This window comes from Mobula birostris, chromosome 23 (assembly GCF_030028105.1).
Source record: "Mobula birostris isolate sMobBir1 chromosome 23, sMobBir1.hap1, whole genome shotgun sequence".
Classification (NCBI taxonomy): domain Eukaryota; kingdom Metazoa; phylum Chordata; class Chondrichthyes; order Myliobatiformes; family Myliobatidae; genus Mobula; species Mobula birostris.
The window spans coordinates 40075868-40101308 of record NC_092392.1 but is presented as its reverse complement, the minus strand read 5'-3'; the positions used below and the strand labels follow the sequence as shown (position 1 = coordinate 40101308).

General features: G+C 39.3%; 1 protein-coding gene across 2 annotated transcripts in view; it reads left to right on the top strand.

The window, feature by feature from the left end:
- Window positions 1–19852, top strand: part of LOC140186853 (tRNA-dihydrouridine(20a/20b) synthase [NAD(P)+]-like) — a 55847-nt gene extending 35995 nt beyond the window's left edge. For both annotated transcript variants that reach the window (XM_072241522.1, XM_072241521.1), the window contains 6 exons: window positions 1709–1809; window positions 5407–5557; window positions 6975–7110; window positions 9460–9568; window positions 13510–13610; window positions 18345–19852. In XM_072241522.1, coding sequence (XP_072097623.1) covers window positions 1709–1809; window positions 5407–5557; window positions 6975–7110; window positions 9460–9568; window positions 13510–13610; window positions 18345–18380 — 634 coding nt within the window. In that variant the 3' untranslated portion in view covers window positions 18381–19852. The remainder of the gene's footprint in view (window positions 1–1708; window positions 1810–5406; window positions 5558–6974; window positions 7111–9459; window positions 9569–13509; window positions 13611–18344) is intronic.
- Window positions 19853–25441: the final 5589 nt, after the last annotated feature.

Here is a 25441-nt window from a genome sequence, read left to right as displayed (position 1 = left end):
TTTCACCTCTTTCTCGATATACGTCCGTTCCTCCACACTGTGGTACATCCTGGTACTTATCCCTGAAAGCATGATGAGTGCTACACCAACACCTAGCCCTCCTCACTACCATTAGGGCTCCAAACAGTCATTTCAGGTGAGGTGACGTTTCACCTATGAGTCTGTTGGGGTCATCTATTGTATCTGATGTTCCCAGTGATGCCTCCTCTACATCGATGAGTCCCGAGCTAGATTACCACTTTGTCAAGCACCTTTGCTCTGGCTGCTGCAACAGGCTACTTATTCCCATTCTGATATGTCTGTCCATGGCCTTTCCTACTGTCACGGGGAGGCGAAGCTCCAGTTGGAGGAACAATACCTAATATTCTGTCTGGGTAGCCTCCAGCCTGATGGCATCAACATCAATTTAATCTCTCACCGATTCATCCCCTTTTCCCCATTCTAGCTACCCTCTCATCCATTCTCCTCACCTGTTCATTACCCCTCTTTTGTTCCCCTCCTCCTTCCGTAGTCCACAGTCCTCTCCTATCAGATTTCTTCTTCAGCCCTTTATCTCTTCCACTTAACTCTCCCAGCTTCTTACTTCATCCCACACTCCCCTTCACCTGTTCTCTCTGATCATTTGCCAACTTGTACTCTTTTCCCTCCCTCCATCTTGTTCTGGTCTCTGCCCCCTTCCTTTCCAGTCCTGGTGAAGGCCTCAACACAAAACGTCAACTTTTTTATCCCCCCTCCATAGATGCTGCCTGACTTGCTGAGTTCTTTCGGCATTTTGTGTCTGTTGCTCAGTTTATATTTAGAACTTGTACAATCCTTTCATCTGAAGTCTCTAGTAACTTCTAGTTTGGAAAGATCGATTTCAAATTTCTGTGCTTTCTCTTCTCTCCGTGACATATCATAGTATCTTGCATAAATCTGTAATCCCTCTGCACAATGTTTGCAAGATTAAGCATGACCTCTAATGGATTCTTTGAATATGCAAAGTTTTAATTATGCTCTGTTTGCCATTTCTTAAATTGCAGAAGACCCAAACCTAAGATAAACCTTCCTGCATGGCTCTAATACTCTCTCCACCTCCCTTGCCTTTTATTTACTGTTTAAAATCAACTTGAAAACTTTTTGGTTCATTGTTACCTATTGTTCAGTGTAACACGTTTGAAGCAACTTGTTATATTTCTAGATAAATGTAAGCTGTTTATCAAATGTGCCACAAGAAATGCTATATAACAGTAATCCATTTTACCTACCAAAAAAAATAATGAAGCAAACCATCATAGGCTTGAAATTTGTTGAAGTTTCACATAGTTACCATGGTAATTAATGTTATTATGCTTTGTTTTGCTTGAGGGCAGGAAAGGCTAAATTACTCTTGTCAAAAAAACCAAAAATACTAGAAGCAAGATAAAGGCCATTTATTCCCCGTGCTATCTTGCTGAAGTATCTATCACCTGAAATTCATTGGAATGTGGAACTTGCCATAACGTAAGATGGTTACAATAACAAATGGATCTTTTAAAGAGGAATTAAGTCAACCCCTGAGGGAGAAGGGCAAAACCTTCTTTTATGCGAACCTGCTGAGGGGCTCCTTTAGGTGGAACGGGGCTCCTTTAGGTGGAATTCCTTATTTTGTAATTTCAAAGCAAAAGTATAATGTTTTCTTTGCCCTCTCCAGTTATGCTTTGTACTACAATTTTGTGATTCTTTTCAGATGGTGGAAAGTTTTTTCTTTCCGTTTGTGGGAGAAAGTTGCATCCTTTTGGAGTAGAGCCTTCCTCACAATTATTGTAGTCTTGGTTGTCTTGTTTTTTGGTAAGTGTGATATTTCAGGAAAATGGAGTTAATGCAATTTCATAGACTGTGTACACGGAAGAATCAAATTTAAATTTATTGTTTTTGCATGATTTTATTTATTACTTGAAATTGCCTTGCACTCTGAGTGCCACTGTTTTTCTGGACCCAGAGTATCTGATAGCTTTTTGAAGGTGCACTTCTTGAGGATTTCTGGCTGGTGGTGTGGTGGCAGCTGCACTGAACTTCGAGGCTAGTGGTCCCGGGTTTGAATCCAGCCGGCTGTTTGCACGCTTTCCATCCGTGTTGGGTTGAGTGTTGAGCTAGCAACTCAGCTTCATGGGGGAAAAAGGGGCAAGAATGCTAAAGAAATGCCAAGGTTGTTACCTGATGCCCCACAAGGCATGGAGAGGAATAGCAATAACAGCAACTTCTTGCCGATGGGTTTCAGCATGGTTTTGCATCATGATTAGGTTAATTTGTAAAACAGTATCTACAGCTTTTTGGCTCTATGATGGTGGTTTCTCACTCAGTATTGAACTTAAACATTTGTATTTGAACAGTCTAAGTGAGTTTTCTTGAAATGCATTTAGTTGTAGAATTGCAACAATATTTTCCCCCCTGATTAGTACTAAAGTGAATAGTGGGAACGGATTGTTGTATTTAGGCTGAATTTGTAAAATTTGGATGCATATATAACAAGGGCTCCATGAACTCCTGATAGAGTGATGTGTGCAGCAGAGCATAGAGTGAGAAGATAGAACTTTCTTTCAGAAGAATGTTGGTCTTTACTACTAAATAATGCAGCAAAACACAGGAATACAACCATTCAGAAGTTTACCTTTTACTATACTTGAATTGAGATCAATACCTTGATACCAAATCGGATATTGGAATTGCAGTTTTCCACTAAAATATGGAGAGAAACAACTATTTCCATTTGTTCTCATATTTCAATCACAGGTTGAAAGTAACATCCTACTATGTACATTCTTTGTGTTGTTTTGCCAACATTGATATTTATGGTGGTGCCTTTCATTTGTTTTTAAGAATGTTTCAACACAAAATTGTGTTATCTTAGTTTTCAACAAAAATTCTAAACCACCTTCATTGTGTTACTTGCTACTTTTAACAGCTTTTTGCCTTCTAGGATTCTTCTGATGAAGTTGCATGCGTTTCTAACCATAGTCTAGCTCTTTAACTAGCATACAGAAATTTTCAGAGCCACATTGGCATTGTGACACAAGTCAGCTTTGTAATATGGAGCAGGAAAATCACACTGAAAGAAGTATTCGATTACATTGAATTGCATCATGTGCATTTGACTTTTGCAATCCTATTGTATAATTGTTTCTTTTCCTTGCCTGACCTACTTAGTGATTGCAAAACTAATTCTTACTAAGATCAAAGTGGAGAGAAAACATTATTAATTCTGGTTCATTACCCTCAAAGTTTTGCAGAAATCTAAATTACCAAAGAACTTCTGTTGGAAGCATGGTATAAAGCAACTGGGACCCATTTCTGATTATTGCACGCCCCAAGAGTTGCCTCTTGGATAGAGTAGATGAATTACAGTTGGCTTCTGTAAAGATGAGTTTCAGCAGAGAAATTTTCATAGTTAGACATGTCGTCTAATAGTATCATGAAGTGACTTGTTCAAAAATACTTGGTGATGACAGGTGCTGCTTCCAAGTTATGTTCAGAAAGGAGGCCTGGTTTTTCTGCCGATGTGAAAGTGAATGATAAACATTAAATTTCCTTGCCATGTTTGATCTGATATCATATGAAACGTCTAAGGTCTAGAACCAAGGGTATGGATTTTCGGGGTCCTTCCCAATTTCAGATGACTATCATTATTTTTGACTATGTTGGATCTTTAGGCAGGATGTATCTGCAGTTGAAATGGGAATATCTGACTTCAGATGAAAGATTTGTTTCTCTGAGTATGACTGTTAGTCTGTGGGACAGCTTTCCCTGCATTGAGCTTTAATCCTTAGATGAAGTTGTTACTGCAAGGTAAACTGGGTGCGGGAAAGCTTTGTCCAATCTAAATCCTCGGCTAAAATTATTCTTGTGTGATCCATAGTCATAGTCATACTTTATTGATCCCGGGGGAAATTGTTTTTTGTTACAGTTACACCATAAATAATAAATAATAGTAATAAAACCATAAATAGTTAAATAGTGATATGTAAATTATGCCAGCAAATTATGAAATAAGTCCAGGACCAGCTTATTGGCTCAGGGTGTCTGACCCTCCAAGGGAGGAGTTGTAAAGTTTGATGGCCACAGGCAGGAATGACTTCCTATGACGCTCTGTGTTGCATCTCGGTGGAATGAGTCTCTGGCTGAATGTATTCCTGCGCCCACCCAGTACATTATGTAGTGGATGGGAGACATTGTCCAAGATGGCATGCAAATTAGACAGCATCCTCTTTTCAGACACCACCGTCAGAGAGTCCAGTTCCATCCCCACGACATCACTGGCCTTACGAATGAATTTGTTGATTCTGTTGTTGTCTGCCACCCTCAGCCTGCTGCCCCAGCACACAACAGCAAACATGATAGCAGTGGCCACCACGGACTTGTAGAACATCCTCAGCATCGTCCGGCAGATGTTAAAGGACCTCAGTCTCCTCAGGAAATAGAGATGGCTCTGGCCCTTCCTGTAGACAGCCTCAGTGTTCTTTGAGCAGTCCAGTTTATTGTCAATTCGTATCCCCAGGTATTTGTAATCTTCCACCATGTCCACACTGACCCCCTGGATGGAAACAGGGGTCACCAGTACCTTAGCTCGCCTCAGGTCTACCACCAGCTCCTTAGTCTTTTTCACATTAAGCTGCAGATAATTCTGCTCACACCATGTGACAAAGTTTCCTACCGTAGCCCTGTACTCAGCCTCATCTCCCTTGCTGATGCACCCAACTATGGCAGAGTCATCCGAAAACTTCTGAAGATGACAAGACTCCGTGCAGTAGTTGAAGTCCGAGGTGTAAATGGTGCAGCGAAAGGGAGACAAGACAGATACCAGATAGATTATCAGAGTTAATTTTGATACAACTGTGCACTTTGCTAAGTCATTTCAGAGGACCACTAAGAGTTGTGGACGCAGTTGATGAAAGATTTGCAGTCCAACCGCTCAGCCATTGGGTTTTAGAAATATGGTATTGAAGTAGGCAAAATTTTATATTGCTCGCCAAGTCCTAAATCAAAAGGATAGTAATGTAAGCTGGTCTAATATGCAGTCTAGAATACGAGCTTCCTGGTTAATGCCATTTGTTGCAGACAAGTGTGAGATAATCCGGAAATAACATTAGATTGAGATATTTATGATCATCATAGAGAGTGTGGAAAAGGCTGTTTGGCCCGCCAAGTCCATGCAGATCATGTAAAGTGTTCCATAATTTTTAAACATTTTGATTTCCCATTGTGACACTTAATTTCAGCTGGTTGGCTTTTTCATTTAAAAGGAAATTTTGCCTGAATGCTCTTTGTTTGAGTCTAGATACAAATTTTGGGTAGGTGGTTGAGCATATGTATCTTGAATGCATTTTTTTTTTGCTATTTTGTGAACTATCATGAAGTTCAAAATATGTAGTAATCTGTCGCTCTTTGTAGATGCCATTAGAGAGGTAAGAAAATATTCAATGAATCATGGAATTGGAAAAGAAGAAAAATTGCTTCCAAATATGTATGATCACGTTAACATGAAACTTTTCCGGGCACAAAGGAATCTTTACATTTCTGGATTTTCATTGTTTCTCTGGCTGTAAGTACACATGACAAATAATATTTTCAGTTTTTGACATCGTTAGTTCAAAATTTTCCATCTGCAGTGAATGGTGAGGAAATTGAGTCTGCTGTCAGCTGTTAAATTAGGCAAATTATACTTGATGTATTTAGGAGGTTAGATAATTGTATGAGAGTAAGAGGAATTAAAATATAGAATTAAAGAATAATAGTCTGGTTGGAACATAAATATCTCAACTGATTATAACTCATTGATCCATAATGTTAACTCTGCTTGCGTCTCCACAGATTCTGTCTGAATTGCTGAGTATCTCAGATATTCTGAGTTTATTTCAAATTTCCAACAACTGTGGTTTTCATTTATTGCATTTCAACCAGGGTAGACCTGTTAGACTACATACTTGTGTCATTGTTGTAAATACTTTATAACGTATGATTGTTACTCTGATTAATTATCTGAAAACCCAACTTACAAGGATGCTGCCGAGATTTGAGAACCCCAGTTATAGGTAAATGTTGAATAGGTTGGGACCTTATTTCCAAGAGCATAAGAGAATGAGGGGAGATTTGATAGAGGTATACAAAATTAATGAGTATAGATTGGGTAAATGCAAGTAGGCTTTTGTTTCATTTAGGTTGAGTATGACTAGAGGTCATAGGTTAAGAATGAAAGGTGAAAACCTTTAGGGAAACATGAGGGTGAACTGTTACTGAGAGTGTGGAGCAAGCTGCCAGTGGAAGAGGTGGATATGGGTTTGATTTCAATATTTAAAAGAAGTTTGAGTAAATTCATTGGAGGTGTATTGAGGGCTATTATCCAGGTGCAGGTTAATGGGACTAGGCAGAATAATAAGGCATGGACTAGATGGGCTGAAGGGTGTGTTTCTGTGCAATAGTGTTCTGTGACTGTATAAAGAATCATGCTAATACCAATAAGCATGTCCAAGTAGAATTCTCCAAGTTAAGACTTGGACCAAAATGTCTTGAGTTTCAGCTCAGCAGTAAAGTATTATGTCTTTCAATTGAGAATGTTTAGAATAACTTGGGTTGTTATGATGAATGCTTCAAATTGCATTAGTCATGAAAGCTGAGAAAATTTTGCAGTTCTCAAAGGCCCTTTACCTCCAAGTATGCGTGCCTTTGAATAATATTAAAAGCTTGTGTTTAAACTTTAGCAATAAAGAAATGTGAATTTCCACAACATTATTTTTTGCTCATTAAACACACCTCTTGCTTGAGATAAAAGTGCTGATATTTAATGTATTCACCATTGTTCAATGGTCATACTGCAGCTACAACACTAGCTGGCGTAATATCATAACCCAGATCCTACTGCTATAATGCTACCTTAATGCTCTTTTATTTAATTCAGCTTTCTATGTCATATTAAAACATGTCCCTATAATTGTGTCCCATTTATGCAATTTTCTTTGCAGCGTTCTTAGACGTATGATTACCCTTATCTCAGAATTGGCAATCGCAATGGGAGAAAATCAGGCACTTAAAGTTCAAACAGATAATGCAAACGACGCAGCTAAAAGATATATGGAGGAAAATGAAGAACTGAGAAAGGTAATGCAACTATGAGACAAATATAAAGTATTGTTGATGCTCTAAATCTAAAATAAAAGCAGTAATAATCAGGATTTGTGGTGGTGGTGGAGAGAGAAAGAAGACACACACCCACAATTAGGACTCCCTCAGTCAACTCATCATTTCAGCCTGTTTTTGTCCCATTAATTTCTTCCTATCTCTGTTTTTGCCATTGTTTAATATCTTGTATTGTCACTACAGCATTTCTCAGATTACTGGCACAATTATCTTTCTTAGTTGATTAATGCAGGTAAGAGCTTTTGCTGAGATATAATGTACTGTTTTTAATGTTTTATTTATTTCATCTGAAAAGTAGGCAGAATACAATTTTTGTTACTGAATTACTGATTTTTTTTTAAATTAAGACCCACATGTATAAAACTTAAATTTGTATGAGGCAGCTCTTTCCTTATTAAGCACTTGAAAATAAATGTATTTCCAGAGGAACATGAAAATAATTTCTGTGTTTCACAGTCGTCTTTTTAAAACCAGATACAATTCACCTTTGTACCTCTGTTAGGACATAAAGGTAAAGTGCCCCATGAATTTAGTCTTCCCAGCATAATGATGTGATTGAATCCTTTGGATACCTTGTGTATTTCAGGCCCACACAGCACAGACTCCTCTCCAACCATTATCCTGCAATCCCTGGGGCTCCTTCATTGATTTATCACCATTAGTCCTTGATGAGTTCATGTTGTGCTCAACTTTACAGTTTGTCTAGTGTCTCTTAATTTCTACTTTCTCCTGCTTTTTTTTTTAAACTTAATAGCTCAGAACTGAAATTTGAAATGTTTAACAGGATGTCCAAAAGTGAATGTTGAGGTTAGACATTGGGCAATTAAAAGTTTTACATAAAGAATTTTGTAGGCACATTTTTTAAAATTAATGTTGTATCCAACCCTTCAGATGATTCATATGAAGTTAATTGAGTCTGAACCATTTATTTCACTGATAATGAAATTAAGTGAGGAATGTTTTCATTGAAATTAATCCTATCTTTGTCACTTCACCCAAACATCCACCCCAAATGAACTCCTGTTTTGAATTTCTCATCTTTCTGTAAGATTAGGGTCTGCTTGATACTGGGAAGCATTAATCCTTCAAACCCATGCTGATATGAAGCTAATGTACACAGCTCTAAAAACCTGCTGAATCATACATGAAAGCTGTCATTTTAGAAACTAGACACTGAAAATTTTGTAAATCTCCAGAATATATCTGTCAGAGTAGTTGGAGCCTTCTGGCCCCTAAACCCACCCCAAATGACTGCTAGTAAACTTTCTTCCATTATCTCAACTGTTAAATTCCATCTCACATTTCTGACTAAATACTGGCTCTCGCTGGATATCAGTTGAGACTTTTGGCCATTGACCTCCTGCAATTATTCACATCTTGGAAGCTTCAGGTGCACAATCTCATGTGGACATTGCCTGCTCACTGAGTTAAGAGTCAAGAAAGCTTGGGGGTTCTCCTCTCAAGTATTAATCACCATAGGCCCTTAAATAACTCGTGTGCATTTCCCTTATTTGTGAAAATAGGAGCAACAAGAATGTTTAACGGACACAAACTTTGTTTTGTTTCATGCACTCAGGACACCCATGACCAGCTGGTTATGTGTATTGGGATTATAGTTGGTCCACACCTTGACTTCCAACGTGGCTTAATTTTATTTTTAACGTGTTGCCTATTTATAAGTTCATTAATAATATGTCCTCTACTGGAGAGAAACGGCATAGACACACTAAAATGATACCAGAGTTTGTTAGAAAATATGCTTATTCCTGTGAGGATGGAAGATTTAAAAGTCAAATTTAATTGAGCTATTTAAGATAATTAAAAGGTTGATATGCAAGTACTGTTTCTTGTGAGAAGAGTCTAAAACAAGAGCAGCAAAGTAATGTCAGGAATCATTTCTTCACACCGATAGTGGAAAGCTGTTGAAGCTGAGTGAGTTTGAAAATTTCCCAACAAGATGTTTAGTATTTTGTCAGTTAGGTTACGGTTATGATTGCAGATCACGGAACGTGCCTGAGTCATAGGGGCACTGTACAGATCAGCAATGCACCAGTTGCCTCCATCTCTCAGTTGTTTGCAAGTGCCTGGGTGAGTGCCGTGAGTGAACTATGGGCAGTTGTCAGAGTAGGACATGAAAAACCTTTGCCTTGGTGTGTGACTGCAAATAATCCCAGCAATCAAAAACATGCATAAAAAGATAAAAGTTTGTAGCAACATCATTAGACCTGCGTTCTTTTTTTTTCCTGTAGGAGAAACTTGCGTCATTTGCACTACTTTTTCTAAGGCCTTTGAACTTTGTTTTGTTAATAGGCTTTCGATAGAGGTGAAGGTGATGGAAATAAGAAATTTGAAGAGGAAAACAAGCAGTTGATTAAGGATGTAGAAAAGCTGAAGACTGAATTGAAGAGGTCCACAGAAGGTAAGGAGATGTTTGTAGAGAAGATTCTGAAGCTTAGTGGTTCATCATATGTGCTGTGTCATATGACGTGGGTGATCATGGTCCTTTCAGGACCATTGTTCTTGGCAAATTTTTTTTATAGAAGTGACTGTCATTGCCCTCTGAGCAGTGTCATTACAAGATGGATGACCTCAGCTATTATCAATATTCTTCTGAGATTGGCGTCAGTGGTTGCTTAAGCAGGACTTGATATGCACCAGCTCGTCACATAACCGTCCACCACCTGTTCCTCAGCTTCACATAACTCTGATTGGGGGAAGCTAAGCAGGTGCTACACCTTGCTCAAGGGTGACTTGCAGGCTAGCAGAGGGAAGGAGTGCCTTACACTTCCTTTAGTAGAGACACATCTCCGCCTCACCACCCTTTAGAGCTTACAGGTTAGGCAGATGAATGTAACTGCCAAAAGTGGAGGGATTAAAATCGGGAGTACATAAAGAGACCAGAGTGGAGGCCTGCGGATATCTGCGGCCACAAGCTGGAGTCATTAATAAAGGGTACAGAATTCAAGGACATGATTGGATTTCAAAACAAAAGTGAGCCATTACTTAAATTGAGCAAGTGTAGATTGTTGAATACAAGCAAGATGTGCAAGAAGGGGATGGTGAGATTTATGATTTGAGCTGTATCATTTTGGATGGATGATGGGAAGCTAAACAACCCTGGAATAGTTATTTCTGGGGTTGACAAAGATGTTCTAGATAAAGATTGAGCTTGGTATTTGCATCTTTTCCTTGTGACCATGTGGGTTTCCTTCCGGTGTCTCTCCTACATCCTAAAGACATTTGGGTTGGTGGTTTGATTGGCCACTGCAAATTTCTCAATGTCAGTGAGTGGAAAAAATCCAGGGGAGCTGATGAAAATATGAGGAGAATTTTTAAAGAGTGGAATTAATATAGGTTTAGCATAAATGGGTAGTTGAATTTGGTGGGCCAAAAGCCTATTTCTGTGCTGTATCTCTCTAAACATAAATCCAAGCACTAAAGTAAAATTATACTAGAAACCACATTTGCTATGCTGTTAGTAATAGGTTCACATCTAACAAGAAAACTCAATGAGAAGTTCAAGTATTAACTTAGCTATTGGTCAAACCATTCTTCTGAAAACTGGAGGACATTTTCTGTATTGCCTTCCTAATAGTTACAATATTATAGAGCTAGACTGTATCAAGAGAAACAGATTTCTGTTGATGCCCGATGTCTAGCAGCTAAAGATTGGTAACTATTCCGGAGATTTAATAGAGGCAGACCTGGCGTTGGTAAGACTTCACATGGGAGGGTGTACTTGTGATATTATTATCTTAAATTAAGTGATACAATTTAATTTTAATATCTGTCTCAGGGTTCAACCTTTTCTTTGAATAATCTCTTCATTCTCCAGTGACAGTGAAGCTGCTTAGTCTTCCTTTTCTAGCGGAGACCAGTTAACTTAGTACAGGCATGGATCAAATGTAACTCTTATTTGTACTTTTGACTGAGTAAACCCACTGTACAATTATAGCAATTCTCAAAAAAACCTGTTGGTTGCAATTTTGTGGAGTTTCAACTTCTAGAAGTTGTTCAGCTGCCAACCCTAGAAGAATTGAAAATATTTGTGGTATTGTGTGTTGATGTTCATTAGAAAATAATTGTGATAATTTGAAGTTATGAATTAGGCAATTTTAAATTAGTATGATTTCACTTACATTTTGCATCTGTCAAATTTACGTGTGAAACTTCACGTTGCAGTGTAAGTGCATTTGTAAAGACTTCAAATTTTAAACTACATTAGTTAAAAAGTGCAAACAAAGTGAGTTTTGTTTTGTGAAGAAAAATTAAGCAAGGTTTTGAGTTGGTCTCGGCCATCTATTTGGGGATCAACAATTCAAGAAACTAGTCATTACCTGTTTAGAGGTGAAGGAGAATTATTGTGAGCTGCGTATGATCTTGTTTGTGTTGAAATGATTTCTCAGATAACACATTTCAACCTTCAGAAGGTCAAATATTGGCAGTTACCATTTTCATTAATAACTCAAATCTGTATGACAAGAGTGGTTAATTATTTTAATTTTGGAACATTAGATCGTAAAAGCTTAAAGTAAATTTAAGAGAAGGGATAGATTTAAAGGGGTACATAAGGGGCAACATTTTCCACACAGATATGATGGGTATGTGGAACAAACTGCTAGATAAAATGGTAGCTATGGGTACAGTATTTAAAAGACATTTATGATTTTTATGATTATGAAGACACATAGTCCTCTTTTATTGTCATTTAGTAATGCATGAAGAAATGATACATTATTTCCTTCGGTGTGATATCACAAAACACAGGACAGACCAAGACTGGAAAAAAAAACTTGACAAAACCACATAATTATAACATATAGTTACAACAGTGCAACAATACCATAACTTGATGAGGAAGTCCATGAGCACAGTAAAGTTCAGGGTTTCTCAAATGTCCCACATCTCATGCAGACGGGAGAAGGAAGAAAAACTCTCCCTGCCATGTCGACCACAATCCGACTCTGAGTCATCCGAAAACTTCGAGCTGTGATCAGCTCTCCGACACCGAGTACTGAGCGCAATCTCTGTCCAAACAATTCGATCTCCTTCTTGGTCGCCAAAAGCAGGCAAGGCCGGAGATTTTGAGGCCTACCCTCCGAAAGATTCCCGACCACACAGTAACGACAGCAGCGAATGGGCGTTTCAGAAATTTCTCCAGATGTTCTTCTGTGCTTTCACGTCCGTTCTCCATCAAATCAGAATTGTCCACGGCCCCGATTTAACAGATACAATATCATTTTTCACCGGAGGGCTGCGCGCACGCAGGCGCGCCGCAATCTTCTCCTCCCGCCTCCATTTGGAAAGTTACATGGATAGGAAAGGCTGAAAGCAGAGGTTCCCAACCTTTTTCATGCCATGGACCCCTACCATTTACTGAGGGTCCATGGGTTGGGAACCCCCTGGCTTAGAGCATTATGGGCAAGCTCAACTAGGCAACTTTGGGGGTCTTCTGATATTTAAGTTACCTTTTTGATCAATGGTATTTGAGGTAAATAAAATATATACCTTTTCAGAATCAGGTTTATTATCACCAGCATTTGACGTGAAATTTGTTAACTTAGCAGCAGCAGTTCAATGCAATATATAATTTAGCAGAGAAAAAAGAAATAAATAAACAAGTAAATCATTACCTATATTGAATAGATTTTTAAAAAGTGCAAAAACAGAAATACTATATATTTTTTTTAAAGTGAGGTAGTGTCCAAAGATTCAATGTCCATTTAAGAATCAGATGGCAGAGGGGAAGAAGCTGTTCCTGAATCACTGAGTGTGTGCCTTCAGGCTTTTGTACCTTCTACCTGATGGCAACAGTGAGAAAAGGGCATGCTCTGCGTGCTGGAGGTCCTTAATAATGGACGCTGGCTTCCTGAGACACCGCTCCCTGAAGATTTCCTGGGTACTTTGTAGGTTGGTACCCCAAGATGGAGCAGACTAGATTTACAGCCTCTTGCAGCTTCTTTCGGTCCTGTACAGTAGCCCCTCCATACCAGACAGTGATGCAGCCTATCAGAATCCTCTCCATGGTACAACTATAGAAGTTCTTGAGTGTATTTGTTGACATGCCAAATCTGAATATGTGGGATGTTGAAATAATGAAATCGAGCTCTGTAAATAATCTAGATACCTCTTAATGAGTTAGTTGTCAATGTATCCTATCATTGGCTTATAGAAATTGTTTGCAGAAACAATTTGCAGAGTATAATCTCGAAACACTTCAGCTTGAGGTATGTTACAGTATTGGAAAGTAGTTCTAGAGTTGAATCCTTGCATTCATTTTCAAAGATGACAACTTACTGACTTAATTTAGAACTGGTATTTTTCATTGTATTATAATTCTTAACTGTTTTGTGTTTAAAGCTCTTGAGAAGTCTCAGACTGAGATGGTTACAATCCAAAAGCAATGTGATGGACTGACAAGGGAATATGACCGACTTTTGCAGGAGCATGATGAGTTACAGGTAAGAACCCTTGCTCTCTTAAAGATACTGCAGTAGATTGAGACCATTCTGATCACTCTTTAAAACAAAAAAAAATCTTGTCAGTTTTATTACTGTTCCAAGTTGACAACAAGCTGAAAAGAGAAGAAGCAGCAGAAGAAGAGTATATTTTACAACTTCTGTAGAGTCATGGAAATGTGCAGCATGGAAAGAGGCTCTTGAGCCCACTGTATCCATGTTGTAAACACCAATCCCATTTGTGCACATTAGATTCAGAGTCTGTTGTGCCTTGCCAATTCAGGTGACTTCCTAACTGTCCTTTAAATTTAGTGCAGTGATCAGCAATGCAAGTACGTCAAACCAGTGGTCGGTAAAATTGCAACATATTCTTTACCTTGAATTATGAAGTCAAGCATGCTATATGTTTTCATAACCATCCTATTTGTCTACATTGTTTCTTTCAAGGATTATGAACCCTAACCACAAGGTTCAATTGTTTTTCCAGCATCCCTTTACATTGTTCTTCATCATTTCTTCCTACTCCTATTTGACTTTCCAAGTCCTCACCTCACACTTATTGGAAATAAATTCCATCTATCAATGCTCTGATCAGCTTTCCATCTAGAACAAACAACAAAGGTCCCAGCACTGATCTCTGTACCACTGGTCATAAGTTTCCAATCAGAAAAGCATCCTTCCACCATGAACTAATTCACTCCCCCACCTCCTCACCAAACCAATTTTGAATCTAATTAGTAAACTCGCCTAGCAAGATCTTGACATTTCTTTTTAAAGTCCATTTATAGACTATATGTACTGCTCCGTCTTCATTAGTTACCACCTGAAAAAAAACAAACTTAAAACAGATTAGTACAGCAGTTCTTCCCATGCTCTAGGCTATGGTGACTATCCCTGATCAGCCCCTGTCCTGCCATGTGCACTTACTTTTAGGGTTTTCTCCAATAATATCCTCACCAGCCTCTAGTTAGCTGCCTTTCTCCTCTGCTGCCCTTTCCAATTAAGTTCACAGTGTTAGCTATCTGGTCCTCTACTCAATGAAGATGCATAAATCTTACAACTGTCTCATTCCAAGCTTCAAGTAACAACCGTAGATCTCATCTGGTCTTGAAGAGGCATCCAACAGAGATCTAACACCACTTTCTTAATACAGACTGGATCCAGATTACCACAGATTTCACCCCCCCCCCACCCCTGAACTTACTAACTTCTGCATCCTTGGTGACTGAAAATTGGAAGTGTTAATTTAAGACCCCCTTGTCCGCAAGCATGACTCCATGTACTATATAGGTTTCCCCTTTGGTCCCTAAGAAGACCCATTCTCTTCCTAGCCACTGTCTTTCTCCTGCTGTACAATGTCTTGATATTCTCCTTGGTCTTTGTTCCCAAGGACATTTAATGGCCTGTTTCCCTCCATAATTTATATAATTTCATTCCTAGACACTGTATTCCTCAAGAAATGCCATTGATTCCATTTGCCTGTACCTTCCAACGTGCTTTTTTCCCCTCTTAAAACCTTGTATACCCATTCTTATTTATTCTCGGAGTATATTGACATTTTACTAACTCTCTTCTAAAAGAATTCCATTTATCAGCTGTTATGTTACCCACAAGATCAGCTCCTGATTTTTCTTACACCAGGTGAATTACTTTTATTTATTTAGAGATACAGCATCGTAACAGGCCCTTACAGCGCATAAGCCTATACTGCCCAATTACACCAGGTGACCAACTAACCTGCACATGTGGCACAGTAAATTATCCAGCGATTATAACCCTGGAAGAATGGCTTTTTAACACTGCCAAACTCACCAGCATTGCTTTACAGGACCTCATTCCTCTTTCTACTGGACACATTTCCAGCAGGTTTTGTCACCAGGGACATTGGAAGTGTCTCTAATCTGGAGGTAAAGGATGTGCAAGCTAGGTTAGTAAATGCTCCTGCAGAATTGGGAGATTAGAGACACTACTCATGTCCCTGAGACATGAGATGGAAATGTTGGAAATCTGGCGTCAATGTTTCAGGCTGAGATCCTTCATTAGTCCTAGTGAAGGATCTTGGCCCAAAATGTTGACTGTTCATTTCCCTCCGTAAAGGCTACCTGATCTGCTGAGTTCCTTCAGCATTTTGTGCATGTTGCCCCTTGTTACCAAAGGCAGCACGTTCATCTCAACAGCAGTTCCACCTCGCTGCCTCAGTGGCTGCTCCCACTTACTTTGTCACCCCTTTTACACATCTGCTCACCAATGAACTTGGAGGTTCTGTCAGTCTGTTACCTTTATGGCATGCCTTGCTTACTCAGACAATCTATAATCAGCCACTACTGATTATTTTCTGACAGGGCAGAAACAAAGCAGCATCTTTAACAGTGGGATTCTTTTTTAAATCTTCTTGGCTCCTTTCCGCACATAGTGTCTGTTGAATGGAAAGCAGAAATAACCAATCAAGGTTCTGCTTTCCATCCCAGAGGAAATTGAACTGATTAAAGTTCAGTTTGGCTGTGGTTACTTTAACTGCCTGTTACTTAGTTTCTGCTGAAAGTTTAGGATGAATAAGTAGTCTCAGTTGACTTACTTTAATAAGCACATTATGAAACAAAGCCCAAGGCAATCTTGAGATTGGAAACAGAACAACAGAACTCAGGATGATTAGTTACATCATAAATGCCGAACAAGCAGAAATGTTATACTTTGAATAAAAGAATTAATTTCTGAATATCTAGTTGACTTGCCAGTGCTGATTCATTGTGTCCTGACAATATGAATGAAAATGATCATGAGCTTGTCTGAACAATTAACAGGGAGAATTAAAAATAAAAGCATTAATAAAGGCTCCCCAGAGGAATAATAGGATAATTATGCATTTTGTGTCTACTGTTAAAAGAACCAATGTACATCTGGGTTACTTTACAAACACATTTAGCTTCTCAGATTCAAAGCATTTTATCATCTCTCATTTCCAATATTACTGGAAAGATTCCAGAAATTATTCTACCATCTGCATCCCTTTTCAGTATGCTGAAGATTAATTTATTGCACCCCACCCACACACATTTTGGCAGTCATAAAGTGCATTTTACCCTTCCTCTGAAATTTGTTTCCTTAGGGTGGCAAGGTGGTGAAGTATCTAGCATAACACTATTACAGAGCCAGTGACTGGGTTCAATTCCATAGTGTCTGTAAGGAGTTTGTACGTTCTCCCTGTGACCCCCTGGGTTTCCTCCAGGTGTTCCTCCCACATTTCAAAGACCTGTGGGTTGGTATGTTAATTGGTCACATAACTATAATTGGGTGATGTAGGCTCATTGGATGGAAAAGCCTGTTAACATGCTGCATCTCTAAGCAATTTCCTGAGATCATTTGGCATTTCAGCCTGAAAGAGTGCGGCAAAGTGATTGGTTCCCAGGCTTTTGCAAATAAATTGCTATTTACAATCTATATTAATTGGCTGAAGGGATTGAGTTTAATATATTCATGTTTGCTGATATCAAGACTGTTGGGAAAATGTGTAATGAGAAGAACATAGTGTTTTCAAAGAGCTATATAGAAAATAAATGGGCATAGAATTGGCAGGTGAAGTAGAATGAGACAGAATGTAACATTTCCACTTTCCTGGGAAGAATAAAAAATGATATGAGAATGCTTTTTATTGGTGTTCAAAACAACTGCAGTGTCTTGCTGCAAGAAGCTAAGTTACCATGCAAACACAGCAAAATAGCAAGTAAATGGGATGCCAATTTTAAATGTAAATGGGTAGAAAGGCAAGGAAATCGTGTAGCATTGTTACGTGACCTTAATATGAAGTATTGCATATGGCGTTAGTGGCTTGAAGTTAATGCAGAGAAAGTTCACTGGATCGAAGAGGCTGGTCACTATGCTTTAGGTAGAATTTTAAAGTTAGAAGTTACGTTAATTATTTGGTTCTGATTAAGATAGCTTTGCTGTTGTAATCTATTTTTTTAAAGTCGAAGTGATCTTAAGCATGAGAGTTGTTACCATTGGGGGGTGGGGGGACCTGTTTTGAGGCCTGGTAGGTTAGATGCTGTGATGATTGGAGTTGGTTTATTATTGTCAGATACTGAGATGGTGGGAGGAAAAAACTTGTCTTGCGTAGAGATCACATAATTACACCGGATCTCTGAGGGGATTCTAGAACTAGGGATTATAGCATCAGGATAAAGTTAAGACTGGGATGGTGGAATTTCTTCTAATGCTTAGGAATCTTTTGAACTCTAAAACTATGGACTAGGTAAATTAAGCATATTTAAAACTGATGGCTAGATCTTTAACTACAGAAGAATAGGGTTTTACTGGAAACATAGGAATAAGTGGAATTAAAGACAAAATCAGATCAGGCACAGTCTTTTAAAATAACATATCAGGCTCAGGAGTGACAGGAAAGTGGGTGGAACCCTTGGGCTCAATGAGTTATGATAGTGCCTAAGGTAAGTAACTGTTCGTTCTACACTTCTAATAAGTCACATCAAGGCTTTCTCACAACTTCGTCAATTATCACTTTCGAGATGCGGAGTGGGGTGGGGGGAGAAGAGGGCAGGTGTGATTCCATATTCAACTGCACTTGATAAGTGTTATTTCAGTTCTTATAACAGTATAGTTTAATTACAGACCTGGTAATGATTCAGATGTCTGATTTTCAGTAAATATTAATGTATGATTGGAAGTTAATCTGTTTTTTGTTAATCAAATAATTAGCTAGAATGTGTTACTGTTTTACAGAACCTCGTTGACAAACGCGATAAGAAGACTGAGTAAACCAAGCATTTTTACCTTCTGCCTTCAGATATGTTCTGCAACAGCTGAATATTTAATTTGTTTTTGTTAACTGGATAATGGAACTGAACGTGAGTGAGTTTCTTGAGAAAACAATTGGGCTAATGGCTTTTTGACAAAGGGAGGATACAGTTTATTATGCTTTGCTCTGTTAATACATCAAAAATGGAAAGGTGGACAGTTAAGTTGGATTGCAACTCTTTCAGCTTTGGCTAGTAATAATTCAAAGTATTTATGAATTCAGGTTGTTAGTTAACACTTACATATTCTTAACCTGTAGACAATACCTTCTGTCTACTGCAATCAATTTTCAAAATTTGCTCATAAGCTATTTGAGTTGCCAGCAATCTTGAAAGATGGCTTTGTTTGATGAAACTTGATGCAACTAATGGTATAGGAGGCTGTAGTTAAGGGGTGAACTTTCAAGGATACTGACACTCCTGTGCTATTTAAACCTCCATTTTGTTTGTTGTAAACATGACTCACTTTGGAACTTCACTGTCAAAAATGAAGATGATGTTCTTTGATTTTTCTTTAACGAATGCACCAGAACTTCCAGAATATTGTTGGCACAAAGTAATATTTTCCAATTAGTGCCTTCTCAATGGCCTTGAGATGCAAAATATATCACTTAGAATACCTTTTATTCTTGCATTTCAATCAGTCATCTCATGTAAAGTAATTAGATTTAATATTTTCTTTGTCCATAACGTACAAGTAGTTTCATTTACAGTGAAGCCTTCATTAAAGCTCCCTAGGAAAGGAAGCCCTCGTGATGATGGGAGTTGTCAAAAACACAAGAGCTGCCAGTTTTATTGTACAAATGCACTTCAAATCAAGGAACTTAAAATACGTTTTCTAGTGTTAGGCATCCTATGTTCGAGATATTTTGTGCTCGGTTTACTCCTGTAAAACTTGACTATTATCCAAGGAAAGATCAAGAATTCTGGATGAAAGTTTAACTGTCAGAATATTTAGTTTTTGTCTGATTCTTTGCAATTGAATATAATTCACTGCAATAATCTAAAATTATTGCCACATTCCTTTTGGTGTTTACTTAGAAATATTTAAATTTAGTTTGATTGGAATTTATCTAAAAAAATTATTTTTAAAATTTAATTTGGGGAACTCTCACTCTGACCTTCTTGTTGTATGAACAACTGAAGTTGAAAAGGTATACTAATAAGTTTGTCACAACACATTTATTCTCTTCCTAATCCTTAAAATGATGTATCACCTCTCTTGCCCTCATCTGCATAATATAACAGGAAGAAACAGTTGCTGTGTTGGTTAGTTTGATAGGTAAAATAGTTTCATTTCCAAGGATCATAATTTTTCATAAAAACTACCCAGCCAACCAAAAATTGTTTGCATGTTAACTAACTTATTTTTTTTTATACACATTGCATTTGGTCAAATGTTTTATGCTTGTACAATAAAAATACAAAATTGAATTTTAATTGTTTTATTGCAACAAATATAATATAGTTCCTGTAACCAAGGCATCCACATCTCACTGTTAATTTTTCCTTCCCAGTTTTCATTGTTGTAACACAGGAATATTACAGCATCAGTGGTCATTTGGGATTGAAACTTCGATGATGGACATTTCACCCAAGCCACTTAGTAGGTGGTTGTGAAAGAGTGCTGTAGATTTGATTGACGCATGCATGCGAAAAGAGAGAACTAAGCAGAATGATTAAAATATCTTTAAATCCCACTTTTTTATACATGGTCACACTTTCATTACTTCGATTCCTTTTTGAATGTGTTCACTTCACTTTTTCACATCTTGCCTCTTGGGTAGTGTGATCATACTACTTCACCTTTATTTATCTTTGATACTTCTCTAGTTGATCAGTTCTTCCATAACCAGCTCAGTGCAATGCAATTTATTTTACAAGGATCCACTTCAGTAGAGCTAATTAAAAGTAATGTAACTTGCAAATAAGATATAAATAGAAGAAAATAATGATTCCTTGATTATAATTTTTTTTAACCAAATGCACTTGCATATCTACAACATGAGAAAGTTGGCAGATCTTGGAAATTTTAAGCAACACCCACAAAATGCTGGAGGAACTTAGCAGGTCAGGCTGCATCTATGGAAATGATTAAACAGTCAATGTTTCAGGCTGAGAGTCGCCTTGGGGATTGAGAAGGAAGGGGAATACACCAGGGGAAAAAAGGTGGGTGAGAAAAAGGAGGATAGCTGGAGTTAGCTGGGTGGGCAAGGTCAAGAGTTGGAGAGGAAGGAATCCAATAGGAGAGGAGAGTGGGCCACAGGAGAAAGGGGAGGAGGAGGGGATCCAGGGGGAAGTAATAGGCAAAAGAGATAAAAGCTCGTGTGTTTGGTGTGGGGGGGTGGTGGTAAAGAGGAGAGAAATTGGAGAAATGGATATTCATGCTATCAGGTTGGAGGCTACCCTGACTGAATATAAGCTGTTGCTGCTCCACGTTGAGGGTGGCCTCCTCTTGGCACAAGAGGAAATCATGTACCATCATGTCAGAATTAAATGTTGGGCCACTGGGAAGGTGTGCTTGTGGCGGATGGTTTGGGGTTGCTTAACAAAGTGATTTTCCCCAACCAGTTCTGCTAGATGGAGGTGGGTGGTGGTGGAAGGGAATTGGTCACTTCTTTCTTCAAGAAAGAAGTGGAGAATTTTGAGGCCTTGATGGTGGACAGAAGTGTATAGAGACTGAACATCAATGGTAAAGATGAGGCAGTCAAGACCAGGGAATTGAAAGTTGCCGAGGAGACCCCAGATTGCAAGCCCCTCCTCTATAGGTTGCATGAGGATACTGTCTTGGATGCAACATCTAATTTCTGCCCCATCTAGGCCCTTTGCACACTGGTGCCACACTTTGTACATTGCATAATACCTAGAAAATTGAAATGTTGGATTAGTACTACCCAACTATTCTCATGAGTACGTGCAATTTCTCAACACATCTCATCAAATTCAAGTTGATTATTGTGGGTGGGGGAGGGATCCATAATATAGCCTTTCCTTCAAGAACCTCTATTTAGTTTATTGACATACGGCATGGAATAGGCCTGACAAGATAAGACACGCCACCCAGTAAACCCTGATTTAATCCTAGCCTAATCAGGAGACAATTTACAATAACCAACCTGCCAACCAGTAGGTCTTTGGACTGTGGGCGAAAACCAGAGCACCCGGAGGAAACCCATGCAGTCACGGGGAGAACATATAAACTCCTTACAGTCTGCTGTGCGAATTGAACCCAGGTCGCTGGAGCTGTAAAGCGTTGGGCTAATCACTAAGCTACTGTGCCCTTTTTTAAGTTCTGCTCTCGTGTCCACCCTTATCAATAAGGCACCATTCCATTGGAACTCCAGAACACTGAGTTGACAGTCCTGTCCTTCTCTCAGCCACAGTTCTATTATGGGCACAATGTCCCAATCTCTATCCACGTCTTCAGTTTGTCCTCCTTACCAGTTAAACTACGCACATTGAAGTAGATGTAATTTAAGGCAGTGGCGCTAACTGCCCTGTTAATGTAAACATGCTGTTCTGCTTGCTAGGCTTAAACCTTGTGGTTGTTGGATGTACTCCCGTCTTCTCACTGACTAAGCTCTCTTGACCTTGTTTAAACCCTCCCTGGCAGCAAAGGCAAATTCCCCTGCTAGAGTATCGCTCCCTTTGTGGCTCAAGTGCAACTCATCCCTTTGTAGAGATTCATTCTACCACGGAAGACAATGATTCAAGAACCTGAATGCCAGCCTGCATCACCAGCTCTTCAGCCATATATTCATCTGTCCTATCACTTTGTTCCTAGACTCACTAGCACGTGGCACTGGGAGTAATCTGGAGGTCACTACCCTTGAGATCCTACATTGTAGTTTCTTACCTAACTCCATGTACAGTGGATTCCAATTAATTGGGACACATTAGGACCTGTACATTTTGGCCCAGTTAAGTGGATGCCCCAATTAGCTGAAGTTTCATGGAAATACTTAAACAGATAAGGAAAAGACAAGATGCTGTTTAATTGAGTAACAAATGAAATGCAGAACGTATTAGAAGGCTACCATTACAGGTTCGTCATATCCACAATGACGGGAAACCTGTTCGAGAGCGTTTTTAAAGTGGAAAAGCTGTTGCACTGAAGCAGTTACACTCTCTCGACCTCAAAAGTCCGGGTCATCAGAACTAGGAAAATCCTTGATTGCAGTGGATGACCATGACTAATTCAGTGCCTCATCATGTCCTTCGCTCTTTATGGAGCATTGCAAAGCCACCTTCCTGGCCATTGGATCTTAATATGGATCGCATCAGTCTGCTGGAGTTGACTTCATTTGTAAGGACAGGCATGTTCCTGTCTCACCAGGGTATGAGAACCACCAGCTATCTTCACCTTGTTTAGCCCGCCTGTTGAAGCAGTGTACCAGAGTGTGGTGTTGTAACATGCAAATAGGTACTTGGAACCACAGGTGAGAGCTGAGGACCAAAGCTAACATTCAAGATGATTGTCAATATTTTCAAATCCATTGTAGTCCCTAACTTCTTGTAGTGAAATCATTTCATTTTCACTCCTTACAGTTTCTGCCATTTCCAAGTCTGAATGCTTGAAACCACAGTGAGCAAAACAGTTCTCAATTGACTTGCTGCTTATTTCTCACCAACTATCAGTGACCAAAAAACAAATCATTGCTTTTTGAACACAAATGCATGCAATTGAAGCTATTTTAAAACTGTTCGCTCTGAGCACGGTGTAGTGTCTAATGATGCTAGTTCAAAGCTGTTTGGCAACAGTCTACTGTCCCAATTAAGCAGCGTAGTGTCCCAAATAAACAAAGGGAACCCTGTCTAACACCAATATTCATTCCACGGTCAAAGTAACTTGGATCACATTTCTTCCCAATTCTGATGTTCGGTCTGAAGAACAACTGAACCTCCTGACCAATCTGCATGCTCTTATGCATTGAGTTGCTGCCATATGATTGGCTGATTAGATATATGCACTAACGAGCAGGTGTAGAGGTGTACAGTACCTAATAAAGTGGCCACTGCATGTACATGATACTGAGGCTTGAGGTTGTGAAGCCAGTAGGCACAAACTCCAGATAAGTTAGGTATTTCAGACAGAGATAAGAATGAAAGCAGGGAGGAGGTTGGGTGGTGTGTTTTCAGGCTCAGTGTATTCAAAGCTTTTTCTAACAAATTTTTGGGCACGATTACTAAAATCAGAAAAATGGGTGGAAATTGAAAAAAAATGTAGAATATCAGTCGTGATCTTATGGAATGACAGAACAGGTTTGATGTGCTGCAACTATTCATTATTTCTGTATGTACTCAATATGGTGGTTTTTGAAAAGCTGATACAGCTTATCCAAATCTCTGCTGAAACATATTGATTACTATGTCACTCCATCAACTGCAGATTTGTTTCACATATTTCAAAAATTCTCATTCAAATTGTGAAGTTCAGATTCAGATTGGTTTATCACATGTACATCGAAATGTACAGTGAAATGCATTGTGTGAACAACCAACACACCCAACGATGTGCTGGGGGCAGCCTGTAGGTGTCGCCACACATTCCAGCGACTACATGGCATGCCCACCGTATTCAGCAGAACAACACAGAACACAATAAAACAGAACGTACCAAGCAACAACAAGTGAAACAAGTCCTGTTCCTCTGTCCCATCCACCCATGACAGGTGGCCTTCGCTCTCCAGTGTCCAGCGGACTTGTGGATTCACAGGCATTGGGCCTTCATCTTTCCCAGTGGACTTGCAGAGGTTCGCAGACTTGGGGCTATGGGCATCAGGCCTTGACTTATGGACTTCCAATTGACCTTCAGGCTTTGATCTGGTTTACGAAGACCTAAGGTTTTTATACACCAATTCTTAAAAGAGCACTTGTGCTTTTCTATTACAAGTTTCCCTACACTGGTGTGATCATAAGTTGACAAAAATTGTGACATTAAGTGGGGAGAGAGAAGGTAGGCATTGTATTGCAAGAAAGGGACAATGCATAACTTCAGTTCTCAACATGGCTAGTGTGCATTAAGGATGCATCTCCTATGTTATTTCAGATCCACAGTCAGTTTGCACATTGATTAGCATCTAACAGGTACTTTTAGTTGGCAGTGGATTAACCACAGGAAAAGCAAGGCCATGCTCTTTAGCAACAGGCCAATATCCTCTTCAGAATCAGGTCTGACTACCTGAAAGTGCTGGGAATCTGATTCAGAGCAACTGAGGTGTGTAACAAGAATTGCCTAGCAGATTGGGGAGGTAGAAGCAAAAAATGGGTCTGCGGAAATGGGAGGGTCTTCTGTCAATACCTGGTAAGAACTTGGTTATCAGCTGTGATATGCTCTCAGGACTGCTGTACTTATCACAATGTGGCCTGCTTCTCTGTTACTAATCACGTGGGATGTCTTCCAGTTTACTTGAGGATCCACATTAGTGCAACTCCAATGGGTCAAGATGCACAACTCCCTAACGTTAGACGCAAAAGTGTACCCAATATTGCCCTCATCCTGGTGACTGCCTTCACATTTGGCTGCATCAGTCAGTGTGTGAACTCAAGGTACATGGACACCAAGTGTCTCTATGTACTGAAATCCTACTTGTCCCTAGTGTAGTGGAATTTAGGCCTGGCCCCGCTACCACACAACACCCTGGTCAGGTGGAAACTGCACTGCCTGTCCTTTGTGGGAGAGTACTCCCAAGTAAACATCTTTGACCACGAGTCCATCAGACAGTGGTCAGCATGGAACCTCCTGCATGACAAGGACGCTATGGATATGATGGAGTTGTTCCCTGAGCAGACTGTTCAACCCATATGGCAGAATGTCTCATTTCCAGAACTCACCAACAAGCACCACAATCGCACTTGACTGGTGGGGAAAAGTTCCTTCACAGACAACATGCTATCTCCAAAGCATGCTGCCTTCAGGATGGCTGTGGTAGGGAAGAGGCTGTCACAGACATCTTTGCAGACCGTGGATTTGCAAAGAGAGTGTGGCGATGGATTCAAGGCTTCATGCCATGGTTCATCCCC